Source organism: Zeus faber (assembly GCF_960531495.2).
Source record: "Zeus faber genome assembly, chromosome: 17".
In the NCBI taxonomy this organism is placed as follows: Eukaryota; Metazoa; Chordata; class Actinopteri; order Zeiformes; family Zeidae; genus Zeus; species Zeus faber.
This window is the reverse complement of record NC_137204.1, coordinates 20,792,459-20,802,458: the sequence shown is the minus strand read 5'-3', so window position 1 is coordinate 20,802,458 and position 10,000 is coordinate 20,792,459. Positions and strand designations below refer to the sequence as shown.

The 10,000-nt window shown below is 50.4% G+C and overlaps 1 protein-coding gene across 1 annotated transcript in view; it reads right to left on the bottom strand.

Annotated features, from left to right (window-relative positions):
* Positions 1 to 6,266, bottom strand: part of fgf10a (fibroblast growth factor 10a) — a gene marked incomplete at both ends in the record, with an annotated part of 18,456 nt that extends 12,190 nt beyond the window's left edge. Inside the window, one exon of the mRNA XM_080018440.1 lies at positions 5,789 to 6,266. Coding sequence (XP_079874566.1) covers positions 5,789 to 6,266 — 478 coding nt within the window. The remainder of the gene's footprint in view (positions 1 to 5,788) is intronic.
* Positions 6,267 to 10,000: the final 3,734 nt, after the last annotated feature.

Sequence of the window (10,000 nt, the reverse complement as noted above, 5' to 3'; positions counted from 1 at the left end):
AGCTTGAATCAAACGTCCGGGCGCCGAAAAAAAACAGAATTTTGTGACGGCGTTCTGTTTTTCTTTCTGATCAAATAATTGTAGTTTTTAATGTGAGGTCAATGATGTTAGGCTAATGTGAGGTCCGCAAGGATGCAAATGCTGAAGCAGCACTTGAAGTTCCACAAATCGAAACAAAAATTCATGCCTTCATTTTGAAGCGATGCCTACTTAAAGTGGTTAATCCGGAAGATTGTTTAGGCAAAAGAATCCCATAAAGATAATACGTAAACAACTGCCATTGAAGTGTAATTGAAGACAACAACAAAGTGAATGGAATCCATCTGTATTATTAGAATCCATCTAATGTCATTGCCCTAATAACTAAACCGCGAACAATTTACTGAACTTGCGACGCGAACCTTAAGATTTAATGCAAGGTGAATTATCGTCTTCTCACCTGTAGAAACTATATTTTCAAATGATGAAGCAGTGAAGCTGGAGATCTTCTCACGTCTTTTCTCAAATCAATGGATTAACTCACAGACAACATGTACCGGACCACGTGTGCGTGCGTGTGAGTGTGTGTGTGTGTGTGTGTGTGTGCGTGTGCGCGTGTGCGTGTGTGTGTTTGTGTGTGTGTGTGTGTGCGTGTCAAGGCGTCATATGATCGCTGAGTGTCCTCCACTTTACAGCCTGAAAGAAATTCTAACAGATCATTTTAGTCCATTCACGCAATATTTCAGTAAAATTAATTAACTAATAATTCATAATGAAGTATTTTCTACCATCTATCAATGACATTCTGATAGGCATCGAGTAAAGAAATTATTATTATTTTTTTCTATGAAGGGAAATTATTGGACAAATTGAGGGAGGTTTTGCAAAAAAAAAAAAAAAAATTCTAAACCAATTTAACCCCTAACTGCCCATGAATAATGACATATATACTCTGTGTTTCACGGCTGTTGATACTTGGAAAGGTTTCTGGTCCGATCAGCCTGCGCACCTCAGCCTCGCTGCTCCCTGCCACACGTGAACATATCATCACTGTTAGTTTAGTTTGAGGAAATCTCAGACTGCAGGGAGCCAGAGCGCTGGACGGTCGGAGGTTGTATATTTTGTTGTATATTTTAGAATTAGGGCTAAATAACTTCTGCAGACTCTAAAAACTCTTCCCCGGCAGTTTTACGCAGTATTTCATCCCCGCTCAGAGTTCCCTTTTTTTATTTTTTTTTATTTTTCTGAAGCAGCTCCTTGGCGAGTGACGCCCGCACACCAGTTTTATTTATGCCTGCTGGAGGAAAAAGTCTATTAAGATGTCAGGCGAACATCGAAGGAGAAGCAACGCTGACACTAACCTCGGCCGCGTCCCGTACCTCCTCATAACTCTCTTTTATCGGCCACGCTGTTCCCTCCTCCCATGAGAGCCCTCAACACACTCAGCAGGCGCACCGCGGAGAGGAGGAGGAGGGGAGGAGAGGAGGGGAGGAAAGGAGGAGGGGAGGAGAGGAGGAGGAGGAGGAGGGGAGGAGAGGAGGAGAGGAGGAGAGGAAGAGAGGAGGGGTAGTGGAGGAGAGGAGGGGAGGAGGAGAGGCTGAGGGAGACAGGGTCAAACAGAAATTAAGAAGCCTATTTAGATAAACACAACCAGAGGGAATTGGCTTGGAGGAGCCCTCGAAAAATATAGATAGATAGATAGATAGATAGATAGATAGATAGATAGATAGATAGATAGATGGATGGATGGATGGATGGATGGATAGATAGATAGATAGAGAGATAGATGGATGGATGGATAGATAGATAGATAGACAGACAGATAGACAGACAGACGGATAGATAAGAGACGGATAGATAAATAGGTCTCGTTTGCAGAAGTGCCCTAAGTGATGCCCCGCTGACGGGTGCTGACCCTTCCATTACCGACGCTTCCTGATTGGGGTCAGTGGGTAAAGGTCAAAGCAGGAGGGGCTACAGGGGGTAATTAGCGAGGGGCCTGGAAATAGACACTCTGTCTATCTCTGTCTCTGGGAGAAATCGGGAAGCTCTGTCGCAGTGCGCTGACATGACGTGGAGCCGAGGAGCGTGGTTAAAGCAAGCACCGACAACTAAGTGCGTACAATTAAAAAGGAACATTACTGCAACCCAGGGAGGAACCACATCAACACTGTTCAACTCATATATTGGTGATGACACGGTAATAACGTAACGGTGACGCGCGTTCTGCATTGAAATGTTTTAATTTTGGTGTTAGGAGACAAGAGGTGAAGCGATCCTACTTTTGGACGGACACACACACACACACACACACACACACACACACACACACACGCACACACACAGACACACACACACACACACACACACACACACACACACACAGAATCATACCCTTGCAACCCTGATCGAGCACACACACACAAACACACACACACAGACGCATGAACGCACGCACACACACACACACACACACACACACACACACACACACACACAGGACACACACATGACCCCTGAATGATGTACAGCCCTAAACCTTGACAACATGATTAGAAGAACTGGGCTCTGGGGGGCGGGTGCGACGTGGCTCCCCCAACCCCGGAGTTGAACCCTCAACCCTATTCATCTCCCCGATCACATCTGTCGCCATCCGTCCATCACTCGCAATCCGCCAACGTGGACGCAGCCGGCATTGTCCACGGGCCCCCCTCCCGCCGATCACGCACCAGACCCCCTGCGAAGTATCTGTCACATCCGACACACACGCCCCGAGGTTGAATTTATCTTTTTTTTCTCGCCGCGAGAACATTAGTTACATATGCACCTATGGGACGCGCGCTGTTTTTCCCCGTATTTTTTCTTACGCCCGCGTAGCCCGGCTCGCGGTGCAACGACAGGGGGTTTCTTACGCTTTCGACGTTCCCGGTGACGTTCCGCGAAATGGCGGGAAAAAAACGCTCGAAAGGCCGGAAAAACAGGGCCGCCTAGTGTGCAACACTGTATGCATGCGTTGTGTCGCACGGCGCGTGCTTTCATTCCTTCTTGAAAGAGAGGAAGCGCCGGGAATAATGCAACTCTGTCGAGAAACGAATGGACTACGCACACACACACACACACACACACACACACACACACACACACACACACACACACACACACACACTCTCTCCCGCTCTCTCTCTCGGGCTGAACCCCCTTTGTGATCGCGCAACGTCATTAGGAAGGGGTATGTGAAAACACAATGGCAGCGGTGCGCGTCGGCGGGCTGAACTCTCACTGCGCCCGTGCTTTGTTTAGTTTCGGAGGACAGAGTTGGTCTAACCTCTGGTGATTCTAGAGCTCGGGCAAACTAATACAAGATGACAGATTAGCATAGAGTAAGCAAAACCAGCGCTCTGAGATTACAGAGCGCGGGGGGAGGGAAAAAAAGGAAAAAGAGAGAGAGGCGCAGGCGGACTCATGCAAGGTCCTATATTGATGCGAGGACACACACAAACACTCGTACTGTAAGCAAACAAGGTAAGCGGACGTAAGTCGCTCCGTTTCATCTCGACTTAGGATGGGGGCGGGGGCGGCGGAGTCGAGCGCTCCCGCTTAACCAAACGGAGCCGGGGTCTGCCCCGTATTTCTGTCGTCCTTTTAATGCGAAACATGTTCGACATCTGCAGGAGCCGCCAGGCAGGATAGGGGCGGTTGTAAAAAGCCGGCTAAATACGCTGCCGACGTAAAATAAGATTCCGCCGTGTCCGACGTTCGCCGGCGAGAATATGTAGTTTGGAATTGTTTGAATCCCGCGACGTTCGATGCCTTCATCTCAGCTCAGCACGTTGAGGAGCGCGAGGCGTTGATTTTGATGGATGGTGCCTTTAAAGTCGTGACCTGATGCCATTAAAGTTTGTGACACATTGCACCCTAATGGTTGATCTTTGTGAGTGTGTGTGTGTGTGTGTGTGTGTGTGTGTGTGTGTGTGTGTGTGTGTGTGTGTGTGTGTGTGTGTGTGTGTGTGTGTGTGTGCGCGTGTGTTTGTGTGTGTCAGAGAGGACTCCAGGCAAGGGGAGGGAGGAAGAGACGCTAATTGAAATTCCTTCAGCCATGTCTGGCAGAGCCTTGGTGTCTGAGTGGCACACACACACACACACACACACACACACACACACACACACACACACACACACACACACACACGCACAAACACACACACACACACACACACACACACACACACACACACACGCATATTGGCCATGGCCCTAATAAAAGTGGGCTTTGCCATATGGAGACCATGTGCAAGACAGGGCTGGCCTCTCTCTACTTCGACATGTGTACTGTGTGTGTGTGTGTGTGTATGTGTGTGCGCGCGCGCGCCTGCGTGTGTGTGTGTGTGTGCGTGTGTGTGTGTGTGTGTGTGTGTGTGTGTGTGTTTGTATCTGCGTGCATGCGTGCCCAGCAGGAGCGAGGCTCGCGTCGCGCCCGCAGCCCAACACAGAGATTGAATACAACGCGACACGTGTATGCAGGGAGTGTGAGTGATAAAGATCAATCCGCGAACGTTACAAGTGCAGGCTCACATGCGCCCCCGGGACCCGAGGGATTCAGACGCAGCCACCAGGCACGTAAGAAACAAGACCCCCCCCCCCCCCGAAAAAACTCAACACCGGAGAAATCAGACGATGTGTGCATAGTTGCCTACGGTTGTCGGCGTCACGAGCCTTACAGGCGGCGGAAGTTACTTCATTTTTGTGCAGTGGATGAATAAGATGATAATAATCCATATTGTGGTTCTGGTGATTCACAGGGAGGTTTGACCATGAAACAATGTCCCCTTGTTCTATCTTGTTCTACCTTGTTCTACCTTGCTCTACCTTTTTCATTTTTTTTTGCGATACGTAAAACTTCGCAATTGCCCCTGTGAATAATGCAGTTTGAACATGCAGTAGGAGCAATTTAAGCCTTGAATACTGGGGTTTCACCGGACCCGCTGACAGCTAGACAGCTGCTTTACCAGATTGATATGAGTTTTTATCCCCCGAAAAAATATGCCAAACCTGCGTTCGATGAGATGAAACGAAAATCCATCTTTTACAAAAACGCGGGAAGCGACTTTTTCCTCCACTTTCGATGACTCTACGCCGGTGTTTCGGCATGTGCCACCACCACGTGCTCAGCACATGTTATCACAGCTGCAGCATCAGAACGCGCGGCAGTGACGGCTGCGAGAGGGAGAACGCCGTCCCCCGTTTCCAAGCTTTTCACCTGGATTCATATTTTTCCTTCTTTCCCTTGTCTCCCCGGTTGTGATTTAGTGCCTATGTCCTTCTGCCGTTTTTTTTTTTTTTTTTTAATATTCCACTTTGCGGCGCCTTCCCCCCGCTATCTCATCGGAATCTCCCGGCGTTCCGAGCGCGCTCCCTCACCTCGGCGTTCGCCACCCCGATAACTCCGTAACCCGACTGGCGTGCACAATAAAAAAAGCGGCGAAATCACACGGCGCAGTTTTTTTTTGGGGAGGGGGGGGGGGGGGTTCAGTCGCCCGGTCACCTGCAACCTGAACGCACGCCCCCGATGTGCCGGGTCGCCGAGGAAAGGGAAAACAAGAGCGTTACCGGTCACATTCAGTGAACGGTGAAATCAAATGGGAAAACCAGTTGGTTAAAGAGCCTTTCTTATGAGTATTTTATTCCTTACGTTATGCACCACTGACACGGGGACGCCACTAAAATGAAGCCGGGACCCAAATTTTACACGTCGGAAATGCGTGTGAAAGCTATGCACCGCGATGGAGGAGTGTGACGGACGGAGACTTACTGTAGGGATCGTCCTCGCTCTTAGTGCCGTTGACTTTTCCCTTCTTGTCGATGCGCAGGAAGAACTTCTGGTAGGAGAACAGTTTCCTCCGGCGCACGTCCCCCTGGAGGTGGTTGTAGCTGCTCCGCACGTGCCGCCCCACGACCGTCGCCAGGGATGCCGACACGTTGGCCGCGCCGGGCAGCTTCGCCGGCGCCGCCGCCACCGGCGGGGGCGGGGAGGGGGCGGGGGGGCGCAGGACGAAGAACCGCGGAGGGGTCCCCCCGGCCGCATGGTGGTCCTTTTTGGGGTCCAGTGCCAGCGAGGGCGACGACGACGATGACCACGAGGCCACAGGGGACGGAGAGGACGGCGAAGGTCCGAGCAGCAGGAGGAGGAGGAGAAAGGCGATGGAGAGGAGGACGGAGGGTGGTCTGCGACAGAGGCAGCGGGAGGACCAGGCGACCAGTGCACCTTGTGTCACTGTCCATCTACACATGGTAGTGGAGCTGGCAGAGCTGTGGAGGTGCTCAGGGGCTGGGGCATGCTGAGATGGGGGCAGGGAAAGGGAGTGAGAGCGGGAGAACCACCCCCTCTGGCCGACCCGCCGCACCTCCTCCGTCTGGGAACCCGCAACCTCCCAGGGACCGCAGGTGTGGGGGCGCGGGGAGCGTCTGGCTTCGCCGGCGGCCGCGCCGGAGCCGGTGACCCTCGGTGGCGGCGGTAGCTGCGTGACAAAAAGACTTTGGGGATCGGCGGACGGACAGGCACGGGAAACTAAGGCCGGTTTACCGGTGGTGGTACTGGGTCGCCGGGGGTAGTGGCGAGGCTCCCAGCGCTGTGGCTGACTCCCCTATAGTCTCCCGTGCTGTTTATAACTCAGCAGTGCCGCAGGAATGTGTCAACATCCATAACTCAGATCACCTCGCGGTGGGAACGACCGGTGGGGGCTCGCCCCGGAGACCTAGGCCGCCTGCTCTTTCTCCTGCCAAGACGGGGGGGCTCTCCGCGCCTTGTGGCTCGCTCCCGCACTCCCTCACGCGCACTCCTTCCCCGGGGTTTCGGGCGGAGACTTTTTTTTCTATCTGAGCCGCGGCTTCTCGGGCGCTGGCGTCCCGGGTCCCGTCGGGAGAAGTGCGCCGTCGACCGTTTATCCCCTTTAATTCACACGCACGTCAACCGCTGACATGTAATCCGCACAGGGATCCCGCCCGCACACCCCCGCGCCGCCTCCGCTCTCTCCCACCCAAAAAGAGAGAAAAAAAAAAAAAAAAGGTCCCGCAGTCCGACGAGGATGGATGAGGACAGGCCAAAAGGGGTCCTTATCAAGGGATGCCAAAGGTTTCGGTGCTGAGTGAACGAATGGGCGGAAAACAAAAAAAGTGGAAGCCAACGCTGTTTCTCGTAGAATGTCCAGAGAAAATCCACAGAGCAGGGGAACACGCGAGGAGTCACACAATCCAGACTGTCTTTCTCTCTCTCTCTCTTTCGTTCTTTCTTTCTTTCGTTCTTTCTTTCTTTCTTCCTTTCTCCTCTTTTGGTTTCCTCCCCCCTCTTCTGATTGTCGGAGCCGGTCTGAAGTTACTTGTGAGTGTAACTGAGCCTCGGAGCTCTCGTCTTTCGGACTCTCCCGTTGTCAGTCAGTCAGTGAGCTGAGTCCCCCCTCTCTCTCCCTCTCTCTCTCTCTCTCTCTCTCTCCCTCTTTCTTTCTCTCTCTCTCCCTCTCGCGCCCTCTCTCCCTCCTCCGTCCGAGCCTCTCAGAGTCTGAGCGCCGGAGCCCAGCGCTGCCTCTCTTCTTTCCTCCTCCTGTGTGTGGCTCCCTCTCTCATTCTTGCCCCCTCCCTCTCGCTCCCTTCTCTTTCTACCTGTCTCTCTCTCTCTCTCTCTCTCTCTCTCTCTCTCTCTCTCTCTCTCTATCTCCCTCCCTCCCTCTCTCTCTCTCCCTGTCTCTCTCTCTCTCGCCGGTGTCTCTGTCAGTTTGGTTATCTGGAGTTTCTCTGAGGTGACTCGAGTCTTGTCTCCCCTCTCACCTTATTCATCTGCTGCGGCCCCCACATGTCATCTCTTAGTGTAATTGGACGTCTATGAAAACCACTTGGCTTTGAAGAGCGCCGTGTGCATTTCGGAGTGTTTGTGTGTGTGTGTGTGTGTGTGTGTGTGTGTGTGTGTGTGTGTGTGTGTGTGTGTGTGTGTGTGTGTGTGTGTGTGTGCCTGTGCGTGTGCGTGTGTGTGTGTGTGTGTTGTGGGGGTGGGGGTGAGGGGGGGGGGGGGTGGGAGGGTGGAGGGGGGGTTGGTTGGGGGGTCGGCCACACCCTCTCCCCCTCCCACTCCCACTCCCACTCCCCTCCCCTCCCCCCCCCCACTTCCCTACCCTCCCCTCCCCTCCCCCTCCCCTCTCCCCCCCTTTCCAGAGCAAGCCCCAGCCGTGGAGCGGCGCAGGTCAGAAGAGGCGGAACGGAAGCCTCTCCTTCCAGTCGCTCTGAAAACAGTTTTGTTTTTTGGTTTTTTTTGTTAAAGTATATTCTGTTTTGGTTTTGTTTGTTTTGTTCACCCTGATGTTGTGTTTGGGTGCGTGCGATAAAACATGCGATAAAACATGATAAAACATGTGCTTTATCATTGTAGTTATTCATGTAGTTATAGTTATTGATAAGCTAGAAGTTTTACACAGGAGGTCATTAACTATGAAATGATAGTGATAAAACAGATCCCTGTAAATGAATTTAAATGATGAAAATGGCATAAAAAGTTTGTTAGTGAGCGAGCGAGCGAGTTAACGAGTGAGTTAGTGAGTGAGTGAGTTAGTAAGGTAGGGTTAGTGCATTAGTTAGTTAGTCTTCTTCTTCTAGTTAGATAGTTAAATAGTTAGAAAGGTTGATTGTTAGTTAGTGAATTAGTTAGTTAGTTAGTTAGTTAGATAGTTGAATAGTTAGATAGTTTGATTGTTAGTTAGTGCATTAGTTTGTTAGTACGTCCATTTGTTAGTTAGTTGTTTAGTTACTTGTTTATAATTATTTATACACAGTTATTGATACACATACATGTAATTTATTTGTTGATGCAAATTTTCTTTACTGTTATTTTTTAAGGTTTATAGAACTTTTTTTCATTTTCTATTTTCATCACTTTATGTTATTTGTTACGTACGCTGCTGAAAATACAGAATTTCCCTCTGATGATAAATAAAGTATGATCTCTATCCATCTATCTATCTATCTATCTATCTATCTATCTATCTATCTATCTATCTATCTATCTATCTATCTATCTATCTATCTATCTATCTATCTATCTATCTATCTATCTATTTTCAAATTAATACATTTATCCATCCATCTACTGTATCTATCCATCTACCCATCCGGGCACCGTAATGTCTATTTCTTCCTGGAGACAGGATGGTCGCCCTGCTCCGCTGTGACATATATCACATCATCACAGAGACCATGTCGCTGTGTTCAGGAGACAGAACCTGACGTGTGTCGCTCCATTTCACCTTCCAAGAATGTAAACGCTGTCTGGTTCCAGCCTTGTTTCATTTCCTTTTCACATTGTCAGACAACAGCCATATCTCCGCCACCGCCTTCTCTCCTCTCTTCTCTCATCTCCTTTCCTCTCCCCTTCTCTCCTCTCCTCTCTCTTCCTCTCCTCTCCTCTCTCCTCCTCTCCTCTCCTCTCCTCTCCTCTCCTCTCCTCTCCTCTCCTCTCTCTTCCTCTCCTCTCCTCTCCTTTCCTCTCCTCTCCTCTCCGCTCTTTCCCCAACAATTGTCACACTTCCCATCACTGACTTTTCTCTGCTTTTAAGCCGTCAAAAGGGTGTGGGTGTGGCGGATGGTACTGTGTGTTATTATTATAGGGATATTAAGTCATTTTCCATTTTATTCCCATTTAGATTCGGTCACAGTCTATTGTGGGGCTATCCTGCTCTACATTTTTATATAAGTTCATAAATATTCCAAATGAGTCCACTTCTGGCTACATCTGCAGCCAGTCAGCAGCTTCAGCTTCTTCTGCTACGCCGGCTCCCGCCAAAGCATCGTCCCTCGTGTCACTTTTACGATCGCCTCTCTTTTGACTCTCCATGTGGTAAAACGGGATTTTGATGAGGTGCACTGCAGAACCCGCTCGCAATTGCTGTGACTCTGGCCCGGTGTTTAACGAACGTCCCTGATTTACGCTGCGGTTTGTTTGCATGTGGACGTTTTTAAAGACGGCTGATGGCATCATTTCAGT